This window comes from Netta rufina (genome assembly GCF_964035555.1).
Source record: "Netta rufina genome assembly, chromosome: 2".
Lineage (NCBI taxonomy): Eukaryota > Metazoa > Chordata > Aves > Anseriformes > Anatidae > Netta > Netta rufina.
Genome location: NC_140124.1, coordinates 6,734,207 through 6,751,408, shown reverse-complemented (window position 1 = coordinate 6,751,408; position 17,202 = coordinate 6,734,207). Strand labels below are relative to the sequence as shown.

At 41.6% G+C, this 17,202-nt stretch overlaps 1 protein-coding gene across 1 annotated transcript in view; it reads left to right on the top strand.

The window, feature by feature from the left end:
• XYLB (xylulokinase) overlaps positions 1–17,202 on the top strand; it is a gene marked incomplete at its 5' end in the record, with an annotated part of 88,823 nt that overhangs the window by 10,328 nt on the left and 61,293 nt on the right. Inside the window, 6 exons of the mRNA XM_084306956.1 lie at positions 5,589–5,654; positions 8,025–8,097; positions 12,995–13,113; positions 14,320–14,401; positions 15,378–15,418; positions 15,850–15,965. Coding sequence (XP_084163082.1) covers positions 5,589–5,654; positions 8,025–8,097; positions 12,995–13,113; positions 14,320–14,401; positions 15,378–15,418; positions 15,850–15,965 — 497 coding nt within the window. The remainder of the gene's footprint in view (positions 1–5,588; positions 5,655–8,024; positions 8,098–12,994; positions 13,114–14,319; positions 14,402–15,377; positions 15,419–15,849; positions 15,966–17,202) is intronic.

Genomic DNA, 17,202 nt, shown 5'->3' with positions numbered 1-17,202 from the left:
CCTTTCTCGAAAACTTCCTCTGCTGTGTCACCCCACACAATAATGTCATCGATGTACTGCAGGTGTTCAGGAGCTTCCCCCTGCTCTAGTGCAGACTGGATCAGCCCATGGCAAATGGTAGGGCTGTGTTTCCACCCCTGGGGCAGCCTATTCCAAGTATATTGGACTCCCCTCCAAGTGAAGGCAAATTGTGGCCTGCACTCTGCTGCTAGAGGGATGGAGAAAAATGCATTAGCGATATCAATTGTGGCGTACCACTTGGCTGCCTTCGATTCAAGTTCATACTGAAGTTCCAGCATGTCCGGCACTGCAGCACTCAGTGGTGGCGTGACTTCGTTCAAGCCGCGATAGTCCACTGTTAGTCTCCACTCGCCATTAGACTTTCGCACTGGCCATATGGGACTATTGAAAGGTGAATGAGTCTTGCTGATCACTCCTTGGCTCTCCAATTGACGAATTAGCTTATGGATGGGAATCAGGGAGTCTCGGTTGGTGCGATATTGCCGCCGGTGCACAGTTGTGGTAGCAATTGGCACTTGCTGTTCTTCGACCCTCAGCAACCCCACAACAGAGGGGTCCTCTGAGAGACCAGGCAAGGTAGATAATTGTTTAATGCCCTCTGTCTCTAAGGCAGCAATACCAAAAGCCCACCGGAACCCTTTTGGGTCCTTGCAGTATCCTCTTTTAAGATAGTCTATGCCAAGGATACATGGAGCATCCGGACCAGTCACAATGCGGTGCTTTTCCCACTCATTCCCAGTCAGACTCACTTCAGCCTCCAATACAGTCAACTGCTGAGATCCCCCTGTCACTCCACAAATATAGATGGGCTCTGGTCCTTTATAGCTCGATGGCATTATAGTACATTGTGCACCGGTGTCTACTAAAGCCTTATACTTCTGTGCGCGTGATGTGCCAGGCCATCGAATCCACACAGTCCAATAAACTCGATTGTCCCTTTCCTCCCCCTGGCTGGAGGCAGGGCCCCCCTAATCCTGGTCAGAATCTTCCTCGTTTCTGTGTTTGAAGGACTGTCTGCTGGAAGTTGGAGCAGCAAACTTTTCGGAGAATCCCTTTTTCCTGATTGTTTTCTTTTGCAACTCACGTACCCGTGCCTCTAGGGTCGCGGTAGATTTTCCATCCCACTTTCTCATGTCCTCTCCATGGTCTCGTAAGTAAAACCACAGGGTGGCACGGGGTGAGTACCCACCATATCGTCTTCCTTGTGTGGGTGAACGCCTACCCCTGACAGCTGAGACACTGCTTTGTACAGGTGCGAAGGAGAATAATCTCTCTTCAAGTTGGTGAACCTTTTCAGAAAGTTTCTCCCAAGTGTTCTCCTTTGGTCGGTGGGCACTGGTTGGTTCAGGTGGGGAGGACAATAGATTCTCTTCAAGTTGGTGAACCTTTTCAGAAAGTTTCTCCACAGCTGAGACGCAGGCCTGTAAGGAAGAGGAGAGACTTTCTTCGTACTGCCGGAGTTGTTTAGCCGCTTCACCCACTGTGGGTTCCTCATCCTCTTTCCAGGCCATTATTGCCAATGAGCTGGCATATGATGATGGTGCACTCCGTACAAACTTCCGCCACATGGGTCGTGTACACTTGACTTCATCTGGATCTGTGGATGTTTGATTGAGGTCTGGATCCTCATAAATCACTTCCCGTACGGCTAATTCCCTCAGGTACTGGATTCCCTTCTCCATAGTGGTCCACTTGCCTGGTAGACATAAAATATCTTCCTTGAAGGGATACCTTTCCCTCACAGCTGAGAGGAGACGCCTCCAGAGGCTGGTGGGTCGTGCTCCATCTGCAATTGCTTTGTCAATGCCGGCGTCTCGAGCAAGGGATCCCAGCCGCTTGGCTTCCCTGCCGTCTAATTCCACACAATTGGCTCCAGAGTCCCAGCACCGGAGCAGCCAGGTGACAAGCTGCTCACCTATACAGCGACCAAAATCTTTTCGCACATCTCGTAGCTCGCGCTCGTTTAGGCTTCGGGTAGTTACTGTTGCTCTTTCGGCATCCTCATCTTCCTCCTCCTGAATCCTTGACGGCCCAGCGTCGTCATCATCTTCGTCATCTCTATACTTAGTTTTGGCAGAAGCCTTACCTGGATTGGCAGAAGACTCTCTGCGTTCTAAACGACTTGAATTTCTGTACCATATTTTCACCTTCTCTACAGGGGCAGCTTGCACTGCTACTGCTCGTTTCTCTGACTTTGTTACAGGGTCTGCCACAGGGGTTGGAATGCCCTCTGCAGGGTCAACTTGCACTGCTACAGCTCGTTTCTCTGACACGGCCACAGGAGCTGGAGCGGCTACAGGAGCTGGAGCAGTTGCAGGAACCGGAGCTGTAGCGGCTACAGGAGCTGGAGCTGGAGCTGGAGCAGTTGCAGGAGCTGGGACTGGAGCAGCAGTAGGAGCTGGAGCTGGAGCGGCTTCAGGAGCCGGAGCTGGAGCGGCTTCAGGAGCTGGGACTGGAGCAGTTGCAGGAACTGGGACTGGAGTAGCGGCCGGAGCTGGAACTGGAGCGACTGCAGGAACTGGGACTGGAGCAGCTGCAGGAGCTGGAGCTGGAGCGGCTTCAGGAGCTGGAGCTGGAGCAGTTGCAGGAACTGGGACTGGAGTAGCGGCCGGAGCTGGAACTGGAGCGACTGCAGGAGCTGGGACTGGAGCAGCTGCAGGAGCTGGGACTGGAGCGGCTGCAGGAGCTGGGACTGGAGCGGCTGCAGGAGCTGGAGCTGGAGCGGCTGCAGGAGCTGGGACTGGAGCAGCTGCAGGAGCTGGGACTGGAGCGGCTGCAGGAGCTGGGACTGGAGCGGCTGCAGGAGCTGGAGCTGGAGCGGCTGCAGGAGCTGGGACTGGAGCGGCTGCAGAATCCACCGTAGGGGTCACAGTGGCCGTTGGATCTGTCACAGGGTTTGGAGTGGCCGCAGGATCTGTCACTAAGTTGACAGCAGTATCAATGGCAGCTCGATAGGCATGAGCCAGGCCCCAGCACGTTACAATGATTTGTGTTACTTTGGAACTGCCAGAATCATTACACCTTTTTTTCAAGCATTCTGCCAGTTTTTGAGGATTTTGCCATTGTTCAGGGGTGAATTTCCAACACACTGGGGGTGCCAACTGCTCTAGATGCCTGCCCATATCCACCCATACTCCCTGCCACCCACAACTATACTGCCTCCGGGCAGATCTCCGGATGAGCTTCATAAGTAGTTGTTTAACTTTAAGCAGAATCTGAAGTGCATTCATGAGGCAGAACAACAAGACTATGGTATTCTGAGTATTCCAGAAATATTCAATATCTTGGAGAGCTATTGTGACAAGCTCAGGGGATAAGAGGGTGGTGAAGGAGGAAGGCAGAGTGACCCAGGAGGATACAGGGGTGGTGAAGGAGAAAGGGAGAGTAAGCAAGTAAGGAAAAATATCCTCCCCTTTCCCCTCCACAGATTGACTCTCTAATGGAGAAAAACAATAGGTATAATTGCTAATAGTTCCCAAGATGCTGTTTCCAAAGTACAGAGTCCACGATGTTACTGAGTATAAATACCAAGTTAGAGTCATGACCAGATATCTTATCGTCTCATAAGCCATTGCTATAACACTTAGTACCATAATGGTCTGAAACCAGGGCCCGGAGAGGAGAAACAACACTACAGAGAGCAAATACGGAAAATAATGTACTATAATACTCAATTTGGAAAACAGGCGCAGCAGAGTTGTGATTAAAGCAATCAGCATCATGACAAGTGACTATTAAGCAGGTCTAATCCTTACACCAATTTTAGTTTAACACACTCTGATCAGATCTGCCGTTATCTCAACCTTTCGGGCCCCACGTTGGGCGCCAAAAAGACTGTCGTGGTTTAACCCGACCGGCAGCTAAACACCACGCAGCCGTTCGCTCACCCTCCCCCCTCCCTCTCTGGGACGGGGGAGAGAAATGGAAAGTGAAGCCCGTGAGTTGAGATAAAGACAGTTTAATAAGACAGGAAAAAAAAAATAACAAAAATAATAATAACAATAATAATAATGATGATACAATGGGGATAATACGAAAGTAATAATAGTATGTACAAACAAGTGATGCACAATGCAATTGCTCACCACCCGCTGACCGATGCCCAGCCTAACCCCGAGCAGTCCGGCCCCCTCCCCCCGGCTAGCCACCCCTATATATTGTTTAGCATGACGTCAGATGGTATGGAATACCCCTTTGGCTAGTTTGGGTCACCTGTCCTGGGTCTGTCCCCTCCCAGCTCTTACTGCACCCCCCAGCCTGCCCGTTGGCAGGACAGAGCAAAGGCTGAGATGTCCTTGGCTTAGTATAAGCACTGCTCTGCAACAATTAAAGCATCGGGGTGTTATCAGCACTCTTCTCATTCTAAGCCAAAACACAGCATTCCACCAGCTACTAGGAAGAAAATTAATTCTGTGCTAACTGAAACCAGGACAGTAGTAGCCTCACAAAGGAAGAGGTGGAAACCGTATTCTATGGGAATTTTAAGGTGAAATTAAGCAAAACATTGGAATTTCTACTGCAGGAACCAGTGCAGAAATGGTGACTGTAGTGAGCTGTTGCACTTGGTCAGTGGTTCCCAGGGCTGAATTCTCCATTGTGAGCTCCTGTGCAGCCAAATTTCCATGTTTAATGACAAATTAATTTGTCTTACAGGCTTATTCAGGGTTATGAGTCGATGTCTGGGGATAAATGCTCTAGGTTACTTCTTCAGTTAAAAGAATTGCCCTTTTAATGTTCCTTGAAGGCTAACAAGTAGCTGTCAACCTAAGAGAGAAATGAGTTTCCGAAGTTCGGGACCCTATCAGAGAGTACACAGTCACTCATCTCCTCTTTCCAACCCTTTCCTCTCTTTTAACTATGACAATGAGTGGGAGTGGGGCTGCCCTCCAGGCATCTTGGCACCTGGCTGCTCTTACTGTTGGTTCAATAGAATAAGGCTCTAACCCCCAGAATTGCTGATTCTGTTTTTGAATCATGCACTGGCCATAAGGCCAGTGTTTGAAATCAGTCTTTGCATACCTCTAACAGTTTGTTTTTAACTTGCCAAAGGTTAAGGTTTCAGAAGTTCGGTGTTAGAAGATTTTTGTTGTTTGATACAATACATGGATGAAAAATAAGTATTCTTAGAACTGCCGTTAGCTCGTGCTTAAGTTGTTTCTTTGAGTATTAAACTTGCTGCCTGCTTCCATTCACCTTCCTCACAGAGAGGTGCATAGGTTGGGTAGCCTAAATCTTTTAAAGAATCTGAAGGCAGCATTTGAATAGTGTTGGTTCCTGGGCATGTAATAAGAGTGATTCATTCCATTGAACTGTCATTTCTGAAATGTAAATTATGGATAGTAATGCTTTTTCACAAGCTTTTTTTTTCAAAAGGTGAGCAAAATTCTCATAATGAGACTATGTGTTATAGCCTGTTTAGTGCAGATTGCCTGCTGTGCACTGACTTTCATCATGCATCAGGCAAATTAAATATCCAAAGTGCAATGTACTGAACTCATTACACAGAGTTAATGATTATTGACTCCATTTAAGGTTTGTGTTTCTAAGCATTTGCATTTCTTTCTCAGCGTTTTACAGGAAACCAGATAGCAAAGATTTACAGCCAGAATCCTGAGGTCTACGCGCAAACTGAGGTTGGCTCAACTTCAATATACTTATTGGAAATCACAGTTGAAAATCTTTTAAAAAGAATTTTGTGCAGATGTCAGATTATTATTCTTTTTTGGCTAAAAATATTTTATTCTTCTGTTTACTTTTGAAAATAAAATTAAAAAAATGCTTTTTTTTTTTTTTTGTTATATTCTTAGTCATTAGGCAGATAAAAGTCAGGCATCAGTTCCATCTTGAACGTTATATTTAACACAGTGGGCTCTATTGGATCTTGCCTTTGTGGAAGAAGTTTTTTAAACCAGGCTTTTGTTTGGGTGGCAGTAAATTGTGTGTTCAGCAGTTCAAATACAAGTGGGTAACTAAGCACAGTTGAAATTTTAGCACTCAGAATTGTCTGTTTGCATACAGAAATGTGGTTGCTCTGCCATACAAAGCTGGCATCCCTGCAGATGTGCATAGGAAAAAAACTGCAATCAATCCTAGATTTTTTTTAATAGATTTTCCCTTGAGGAGCTACTTTGATTCTGTTACTACAAATGAATTGCATTGTGTAGTTTCCTTCTGCTTTTTAATTTTTAGAAATCAATGTGCAATTCTATTGTTTCAATTCAAGTCTGCATCTAGCTGCGACTAAAATGGTTTGAAGCAAGGTGAAACCTCCATACAGGTACGATATACATGAGGGAAAGGCTCCTACCCTGTGATTAGAAAACACCAAACATCCTGAGCTGTGAAGTCAGGTGTCTTGTGTTTTTATATTCCTGTAGTTCTTGTCAGTATTGATAATAAATTTTCTGTTTTTTAGAATCTCACCTCTGCATGAAACATTTGATTTCATGGAGGAGTGAGTGGCAAAGTTTTCTGGGGAGAATGCTTCATTTTTTAAAATTTCTTTTTCTCTCTTTTCATTGTATAACCTTTGTGCTCAGTAAGGGATGGGATGGAACAGAACACTAATACAGCTTGATCACAAGTTTAAGAGTAAGTTTAGCAAAAGATGTATCAATAGAAGAGGCAGGGTGGGAGACAAGTCCTTGGGAACTGAGAATTGGTCAGACTAAGTCAGCTAAGACTTTGAGGGCTGGTGGCACTGATGGCACCTTATGGCAGTAAAGGATATGCAAGAAGTTGTGTTCTAGTACAAGTATTTCCATGACAGAGTTACTTTAGGGGACCTTCAAGCAGCACTTAGCAGCCTGGCAGGCTGAGTGACATGTGGAAGGTGGATGTTTTTCCTCCTCTAGGTCAGCTTGCTGAACTGGCTGATTCACAGTTTAACTCCATCCTTTTCCTTCCATTTCAGGCAGCTAGTGCCCATTGGGGCACCAGAGAAGGTAGGCCTTCGTTATCTAAGCACAATGTGATATATTCTTGGGGAGAGACGCATGAAGAGCGAGTGCATCATTAAGTTTCCTGGCCATTGTAACCACTTCTTAGAGCTCTGGCTATAGTCCGTCTCTGAATGCTGTGTGAAGCAGTGGTTTCATAATCACTAATACAAAAACCTGTCACTGCAGGCTTGCTCCACCAGTAGAGATTTGATTCTGATTAGTTATTGGGTGACAATCATATTTCTTTTGAGTTAGAGCACACAATAAGGAATTTGACAGCTTTTATGCCAGCTTCTGGGGAACATACAATACTTGATCCTGCAGAAAGCTGGGCTGCTTAACTCGGTGGTTTCTCTAGCAGGCTTGAAACGGAGGTGAGTCCGTGTTGGATCAGTGCTTTGTGTTACATGGCCAGGGCATTTTGGGGCCAGTACTAGGAGCCCTGCAGCTGGATTTCATGCATTGTTGGAACATATCCTGAGGCAGAACTGCAGGCAGTGGTTTAGTGCAGAGCTGGTTATTCCCAACTCCTAGGATTAACTCCTGGGAGGGCTGGGGACTCAGCTGGGAGGAGGTCATGGATGGGAAGAAGGTAAGAGCTCACGTAAAGGTGCTATCAGAGCCTTGCCAGTGACTAGAAAGCTTTCAGACCTGTACCCTGAGTTGACCAATTCATGTCTTCTGGGCATTTCCCCGGTCATCCACACACAGTTTTTTTTCTCGGTGAGTATTTTACCTTAACTGAAGTCCTGTGATACACCACAGTTGTGAATTAATTCATGATAACATAGAATATGCTAATATACTAGGTGTATTTTGCATGTTTCAGAATGCAGAGCTATTAACAGCTTTTATCATGGGGTTACTTTTAGATTGGTATCTGCTGCGTTACTTAGGCAGGAATAGAAAGCTGAATAATCCTTCTAGGTGTATTTCTGTGTGCATTCTGTGTCTAACATTAAGCATCTATTAACATTTGCTGCTTCCAATTACTTATTTATTTTCTTTGAAGTGAGTACTGATGGGAATCACTCTCACACTCTTTTTTTTTTTTACTTTCAGAGAATCTCTTTGGTTAGTAGTTTCGCAGCTTCCCTTTTCCTAGGAGCTTATGCACCCATCGATTACAGTGATGGTAAGTGCGTGGGCTTTTCTGGTAGTGACAATTCAAGAAGGAAATTTTTCTCTCTATTCCTCCCCGCCTTACATAAAAGGGGGACAGGCTCTCTGCCATTTATTTTCAGTCTTTAAGCTTTAATTGCAAGTCTGTTAGATTTTCAACTAAGTTATTCCTTTCAGTTTGTTGCTACTCTTGATAGTGTTGTCAGCTTTGCTTGTTTATCCCCATCGTACCATGATTCCAATTTCTATAAAATGGAGCCAGAGAAAAAGTTCTTAAATGAAAGTGAACCTTTTTCATTACTTTCTGATGTGAAAGGAATGTTGACATATCTATTTAAAAGCATTAAAAACTGTGGGTTTTCAGGTAGACTTCATAGTTCTGATATTTTTTGGTTTTGCTGGCTTAGCTCTGAGTTGCACAGGATGTAAATAAGATGTATACTGTGATTATTCCACACTCCCCCACGCCTAACTGGAGTAAGGATCTGTAACAAATTTCCTCTGGTTCATTTTTAAAAGGATAAGCAAAGCCAAGCAAGAAAAAAAACCCACAAAACTAAGCAAGCTCAGTTAAAAAGAATAAAATCTAACCTTTTTTATCTCTTCATTCATCATAACAAAGACAAAAAAGTGACTGGACACGTGTCTCTCCTTTCTGTTGTGTGTTATCTCAGCTATCCAGCTTTTAAACGGCAAATTTAAACAGCCTTTATGAGGGATACCTACTTCCTGGGAGCTGTGCTGTCATTTCTAAATAGCATTTTTGATTCCTTCTCTGAAAATAAGAGGAGATACATTTCAGAGCTGAAAGGTTAGATAACAAGGCTCTCTAAGGAAATGTTGCATTATAGAGCCATAGTTGACACCCATGTGCGAAGACAAACTTATTTTTTCTCCTCTTCATTGTTCCATCAAAGCTCATAGGAAAAGGCAAGGCACCTCAATTTTAGGTAATGGACAACTTATTCAATACTAGATTTCCCATTTATATTTGAGACCTTAAAAATTGCAAGGCGATCCACGCTTATTTTGCAGCAATTGTGAGATTATTACATCTGTCTTCTGGTCTTGTTCTGTTAGCCATGTATTTTCACAGCTAAATTTTATTTTTTTTTGTGAATTATTGCCCACAATACCTGTTGAGAGCTGCACTTTGCTCCTCAGTAGTCCCGAGTGCTGAGCATTTTGGCCACTCACCAGCCTACAGAACTGGCTGTGTCTACTGTTTTTCAAATAAGGATGGTGAGAGCTCCAAGATCCTTTTTTCTGACAAAGAAATATGTTGATCGTTGATTATTTTGTCAGTGAGTGTTTATTTTGATTCACATTTTGTTTAAAATATAAGCAAATAATAAACAAATCCTGTTTTTTTTTATTTTTTTATTTTTTTTTTTATTTTTTTGGGTAATGCCATCTCTGACTTTTCTAGTTGGAAGCAAGTGAGGAAAATCTGTGCTTCTTCTATTTTGGAACATGAACAATTCAGTTTGGTTGGAAACCAAAACGTTTTAAACTGTAAACAAAACAAAAGTTTGCTTCATTGGAGAACTTTCATAGAAAATGTGCTGCATTTTTCAAGCAGCTCTAAGGAGAGCCTGTTCTGTTACACCTCTGGCTATTTACATAACTTGAATCAATGTTATCTACTGTTCAAAGCATGTAAGATTATTAAATTTTTGTGCGAAGAAAGATAAGGGAACTAAGCAGGATGTTACAGTTCTCTTTACAAGACAAAAGAGTTTTCGGTGTTGTAAGCTATATTTTGTCTTCTACGTTCTTTTCTTCTGTTAACATAATGAGAGCGAATTCTAATTCTGGTAATAAAATGTAATTATAATGCATGCAATAGTTTTTTGGATCCATCTTAAAAACCTGTTTTCTTGTCATGTACGATTTCTTGCAATTCACTTGATCTTTTACGTTGCACCTGTATATTGTAGTTTGAAATGCATCTCAAAATAATACTCAGATAATAGACCTATTCTTCATTTCTGTAGGTTTAACTTCAGGTCATATCGTCTTTAAAAGACCCTGTCAAATTGTTTAGCTCTGCACAATAACTTCTCTCTTTAAATTTACGGGTTATTGTAGGAAATGTGCTACTCAGTTTCAGGAATTTTTCTCCTTAAAGGTCCAATCTTGTAAGGTTCAAACCACTGCTTATGAATGGCTGAGCACCTTGTGTGATTGATTCCAAAAAAATTAAATTACATTCTGGTGGAACGAAGAATGATTTTCATTTATATTGTGCAGGTGGTAAAAGGAAGATACATTTGGGACCTAAATAACTCAAACACTCGAGGCATTGTTTCTTTCAGAAGACACCTTAAAGAACAGCTATTCAGCTCTTGACCTAGAGAAGCTTTATCTTTTGAAATGATTTTCCAAGAGCCTTAGGCAAATCGTAGCTTAGCATACTTGTTTCTGTTGTTGTCTCAACTAAGGCTGTTTTGAACCGAAGCCTTTTCAGAAGGCAGCCTGTTGGGCTGAATTTACTCCTCCTGTAGCTTGTTTGGTGTCAGCAGAGCTGCACTGCTCGCCGAAAAGGCAATCCAGAATGCTGTAATATAGATGCACTTACCCGTTTCTAAATGGATGCAAATATTGATCTTTAGCTTGCTGATTGATAAAGCCAGTTAGTCAGTGTCTTTTGGTCTTTGTAATGATTTTTTTTTTCCCCAGTCTTGAAATAATTATATTTTTGTATAAGCAGTAAATACTGGCAAGTCCCAGTTGTGCTCCTTGGTCACTTTAAGTCAGGGATGCTTGCAGTGAAATACTGAATCCTACTCCTCCACGTGTTAATCCTTTCCTCAGTCCTTACTAGACCATGGGCTTGGCTACTGACCTTTGTTGCTGGTGGGATACCCAGTCGGAGTGACAAGTCTGAAGACTGCCTTTGTTTTTTTCCTATGATTTTAATTCTAGAGTTACTGTTTATTTTAACGTTAAACTTACAATGGTGTGCTTAAGCCATTTTTTACTAACTTTTATTTCTAGAAGCAGCATAGATCATGCATGACCAGACATGTTTGAGTTAGGAGCTCACTGTGCATTGCTCCCTGTGTGAGTGAAGGAGAAGGAGAAGCAGTTCCAGGGAGCTTTCAGCTCTCTGGTCTTGGTTTTCTGCTGCCTCGAGATTCTCATTCAAGCTCCTGCAGCTGGATAGGATGAATCCAGGCCAACAGACGAGTAGCTCTTGTAAAATAGTTGTTTCACATCTTTTAAATGAGTTTTTGAGGGTGGGATAAATTAGTTCATCTTTCTTTTCTCAGGGCATGTTAAAGTCTCTTTGCAGCTATATCTACCAGTCAATAAAACTGAAGTGTGGTTTCAGTTTCTATATCAGCTTAGACCTTTTCAGTCACAAAGGTTAGTGTTTTGCCTGGTTTAGGCAGAAAAGATTGGAGAGGCTGTGCTTATTCTTCCAGAATTGCATTGGAGGATACTGGCTAAACGTTTCTTCGGGCTTGCTGGATGTTGAGGTGAAGGATTTTAAAAAACAAAAGAAACAAGGAAAACCATAAAAAAACAAAACAAAACAAAACAAAAAAATGAAAAAAACAACAGCTAACTTTTTTTTTCTAATGAAATTCCTCATTATTTAGAAATTCTCTGGCTCACTGATTAGTTTAGCTAAGCTGTTCTTGTCCTTTTACATAAGGGTCTTTTCTAGGAAACTTTCTAGTTCTGCATATTTCCTCATTAAGCCTGAGAGATTTGGGAAGAGGCTCCATTCCATGTCTTGGAAGTGCAGATAACAATTCTGGATTCAATTTACCAAAGCAGGGGGGATGGTTGGATTTAAGAGAGAATTGAGAGAAGCTGGACTAAATCTTGCCACCTTTCCTTCTCCTGTTGCTGGTAGTGACTCTGACAGCAGAAAAGGGAAATGCACCCTTTGCCTGTGGGAGCAAGCACACTTTGTGCTCTGTCAAATTCCTGCTGCCGCATCACAGGCCAAATTTACCAGCGCATAATTTAAGTGCGTTTAATTTGCATGAAATGGGATTGATTGAATTTAATAAATGTAATTCTATTTTCTATGTTGCTAAGTATAGTCCAAATTTCCTGCTGTTTGGCTTGGTTTATTCTGGTGTCTCAGCTGGAGCGTGCAACACTTTCTATTTACAGCGCCGTGCAAAGCACTGGGTCCAGACGATGGTGTTGGTGCTTAGGATTCAACTGTACAGATAGGTGTTTTGTTAATAAACATTATTAAACTTATTATTAAGTGAAAAAGGCTGCTGGGAATTGATAGTGTAAGCTTATTTGTGCGTGTGTAACCAACAGTAGGGTATGTGCAGGGAATATGGCAGGTTTATGGTCTTGTTGAGAAGAAGAGTCCTGCTAGAGCCTTGTAACGTGCTGGCTGAGATGTGGTTAGGACTCTTCTTTTCCTCTGTGTTCCAGCATTGCAAGTGTCGCCTTATTCCACAGACTCTGCCTGTTGGTCAGCTTCACCTTCTTTGTGCTATACCGAGTTTAAAGATGTTTTGAATTGAATTTGAAGTTTTCCACTGTGCTCGGCTGAGAATGTGGCTGTGTTTCTGAGATAAATAAGTCACGGGCTAAACAGTCTTTGAAATGAAAATGTTGTTAATCCAGAGTAAGACTAATATGTCCCTGAACAGCACTAACCAGAAGCGTGTACGGATTTTTCAAGTCTAATGAAATGTGCAATTAAATGCATCTTAGAAATACAAACAAGGGATGTGGAGTGCTCAGGAAGTTACATAGATTTGGCCACTAACCAACCTCAGTTAACTTTATAAACCAGGACAACTTTTCAGGATGACTTTCTGTTGCCTGTAACAAGGTGGAATTTTCTGATGCAATATTATCTGCTTTCTTTACACTGCTGTTATGTTTAATGATCTGTGCTTCTTGGTTTGATCTATGTCGTGTAGGTTCTGGTATGAATCTGCTGCAAATCTGGGAAAAGGTGTGGTCAGCGTCCTGCCTTGATGCTTGTGCACCAGGATTAGAAGAGAAACTGGGAAGCCCCGTGCCATCCCATTCAGTCCTGGTATGTGCCAGTCTTGAAGAGTTTTAAAAAAAAGTCATTGGAAGAACTAAGGCTTTGTGCTGAGAGTTCTGCTGATGGTACTTTCTTGGAATATATTTGTGTGTGTGTGTGTGTGTGCATGCATGCACAATTACCTTCAGAGATGCGTGCCAGAGCAGAAATAGATATTTTTGAAAACTGGTAGCTGGTGTCTGTCATAGCTTTTGCCACAGATCACTTTGGGTTCCTGCATGCCCTGGGCTCTGAAAATAAAGGTTTTGGCAGATGCTGCAGTGATAAGAATCACTGGGGTTCTTCTCTCTGGACTTCCCATATGCCCACAACTACGACTGCAAAACTATGCACAGTATTTATTACTGCAGAAACATAACCCAACATCTGTGTTGCTTAACAAGGACCTTGTTTTATACTGTTTGTAGAGTTAATAAGTTAATCTTCCCGAATCATTTGGGATGTTTAGAGCTCCTCAGTTTATGCAGCTTAAAGATGAAATCAAGACCCATGTCTCTTAGAGTAAATAAATTTAGTCTTACTGTCCAGCACAGAAAGAGCTGTTGCTTTAGGTGGTACACATGTAAAACAGGGTAGGTATCTGTCACCTAATCCCTCTCAATTCAGTGCTAGTAAGGTAGCTCACTTGTGATTCCTGTGCTGATCATGTATAATGGAGAGGAACAAATCAAAAGTCTGCATAAATGTCCATGTATTTTTTAAGGATGGTTTTCTTCTCCTGTGTTTTCTCTGTGGCTTAAAAGAATACAGTTCTTGACCCCTACAATAATAGGTGTCATATTTCAACCTTTAATGTTGTGATGTATATTAATGTTGTTTCCTCTTTTGTTTGCATTGAATTTCTAATTTTTATGTATTAATATTCATGCATTCTGTGCAAAATAGATGGGTATGTTTATATTACTTGATGTGAAGAATTCCAGAGTGACCCAGAGCTAAAATGCTGCTATTTACTTCATGTATTTCAAAATCTAATCTCAGGATATTTCTATAAGGTTCTCCGACAAAAAAAAAAAAAAAAAAAAAAAAAAAAGGTTCAAAATCTATGAAATATTCCTGCCTTAAATATACAGAAATGGTTATTGTAGCTGCTCTAGGGTTTTTCAGCTCTGTGCTACAACCAATTGTATCATACACTGCAAGATCATTTTCCATTTTTTAAGCTGTTTTTTCACTCCGTATTTCTTTCCTTAGGGGTCCATTTCTCCGTATTATATTCAGCGTTATGGGTTTAGCCCAGACTGCAAAGTAGTAGCCTTTACAGGAGACAACCCAGGTGAGATGATTAAATGTGTAAGATTCAGTGAATATCATTATGCATGTACTGAAATTCTAGATCAATCTCATTAATTCTCAGATGCTCCCTTATACAGCGAAAGAATATCATGTTTATCAGCATTAATAGCTTTTTCCAACAGCCATCCATCACTGGCTCTTCTGAGGTATAGACATCTTGGATAAGCTGGGTACTGCAAATGAATTCCCTTTAGCCTAGTAATTAGAGGTGACTCTAGGTTTTGGTTTGTCTAAGAGAATAAACTATTTGTAATATGAATTACTTCCATTTTTAACTTAGGAAATGTGAATTCAAACCCTGCTGTTGTATCTTTTGAATCAAAGAGCCTTTCTGTAAGAATGAGAGCTGTCCTTTTGTCAGACTGATATATCCCAGTGTAAGGGAGAGTGTTAATTTAGGAGCAGTTTTTGGAATCCTCATGACTGTTTCAGGGCAGAGCAAAGTCATCTTTCTCAAGACTATGAAAATAAAATACTTATCCATGTAAAAGTAGCATATCCAGGTTTGAATAAAGATGTAGGCTTCATCATGGTATATTTCCCGTGTATATTATGGGACATGATTAAGCTCTGAATTTCTTGAAAGGCAAATTTTTCTTTTAGAAATTCAAGTCCAGTTTAGTCCAATAAATATATGAGTAGTCTGATGCAGGTGAGTGGTGTTGTACTTTAAAGAGTGTTGTTAAGTAGAGTCCACAGTATTTCAAACTTGAACATACAAACCTTCAGAGAATCCTGCAGTTCTGCAGTTGTTTGTTTTGAGTGTTTTGATTAAGTGTTAAAACTCTCACCCAAGCTCTTGGTCCCTTTTTTACAATGTATAGGCCAAGGTTATCATGAACATAATTCCCATTTTTTCTACTTTGAGACAGCGAGTGCAGTGTGCCGTGATGTCCCAAGTAGCATGCTAAAATTGAGTCATACGAGTAACTTTTTCTCTGTTATTCTGCTTTCAGCATCATTGGCAGGGATGAGACTTCAAGAAGGAGATATTGCAGTAAGTCAAAACATTCCTGAAAACTATCTGTATCCCTGAATAAATGGAATACATGAAATGTGAAACGGTAACAAGGACGATAGCTGTAGGTTATCAGTTAAATTAATCTGCTAGTGTTGATTTTCTTTTTATTGCCTTCATTCTTGTTTTATTTCTATCAATCTGCAAGCTGCCTGAAAGATTTTAAGTAAACTGCAACTATTTTTAACTAATGCTCTAGACCCTAAAGCTCAAGTCTCTGTCTGGTATGTATTTCACTGATGTGACAACCTAAAAGTCAGCGCTAGCTTCAATACGAATCCAATTGACTTAATGTGTAATTTAAAAACAATTAGTGGTAATAACAAATGGTTTTAATTTAATTTCTGTATTGCTTTCCGTGCACGTTGTGATAACGCTTCAATTACTTTTTTTTTTTTTTCTCCTTCCAGATTAGCCTCGGCACAAGTGACACATTGTTTCTGTGGATCCAGGAACCGACGCCTGCCTTAGAAGGTCATATCCTCTGCAACCCTGTTGATTCACAAACATTTATGGCACTTTTATGGTAATACCATTTTTTTTGTACATCTAGGATCAATAATATATATATATATTTTGTATTAGTGGTTTATTTCTTTTGCAAAATGATAATGAAAAGAATATTCAGCGCTCCGTATGGTATATGGCAACCTACTGCTGAAACATTTGCATCAGGATTATGGCATGCCCATTGTTCAATGTGGGTAACTGCAGAGTTGTGAAGGATAAATTCTCACGGCGATAAAAAGACAAAATTATTTTTATGTATACATAAGGCCAGTTCGCTGTGAATCGAAGGTAATATATTTAATGTACAGGAATAGCAGTCTTCTGAAATGTAATAATCTGAAATGTCAGAAGCTTGACCGGACTGTGCAACTTCTAGTGGTCCAGAGGGGACATAATGGGGCAGGTGAAGGCTTCCTTTTCATAGACGAGTATAATCAGTGCTGTTCAGGGACATATTAGACTGTGCACGTGGCAAATACTGAGATCTCAGGAAGCCCAGCTGACAGAATGATTCTCCTGGTAGCTTTTGGCTGCTGTGATGTGGGGATGGTTTGGCCTCTCGCCAGCCAAGTAGGAGGAAGGAAGGCCTGAAGCTGCGGGTTGTCCCTCACCAAATCCACATGTTCAACTGAAAAACTTCCAAAGTCAGAGCATTTAGGCAAATATTTACAAGTAATACACAGGTACATTTAGTGTTTAAATACTTGGGATTGCACAGAGCACAATGCAGCAGTTATTGGCAGGAATGGGTAGAGCTGTTCCTTGGGAAGGCCTTCGGAAGTGGACAGCACTTCTGTAACAGGCCTGTTAATTACGAGTGTGCGCATAAAACCCTCTTAAGGACTTAAGAGGGATTATTATTTTTCCCCCTACTTGGACTGTCTCTTATAAGTCGCAGTAGTAATATTGTTTCAATTATTACAAATGATCAGATCTATAAGGTAGAGGCATTTTCCGAAGCGGAGATTTGATGGCATTAGTGATTAACTCAGCCTGTTCCCTGTGGATCCTGAGATTACCTCGTATCACTAACACTACAAAATCAAACTGTAGGTGCTTGTAACTGAAAACTTCAACAGAGCTCAAATCTGCCTTTTAGCTGTGATGTTGAGCCTTACCTGCACAGTGAAAGGATGCTGTAGATGACAGTGGGAACTGTGTTGTGAAGTGGAGCTTAAAAGGGTGATGTCAATTGCAAGTTACTGAGTTTCATAATATGATTTCCCGGCAGTTGGTTATTTTTGAAGCTTTGC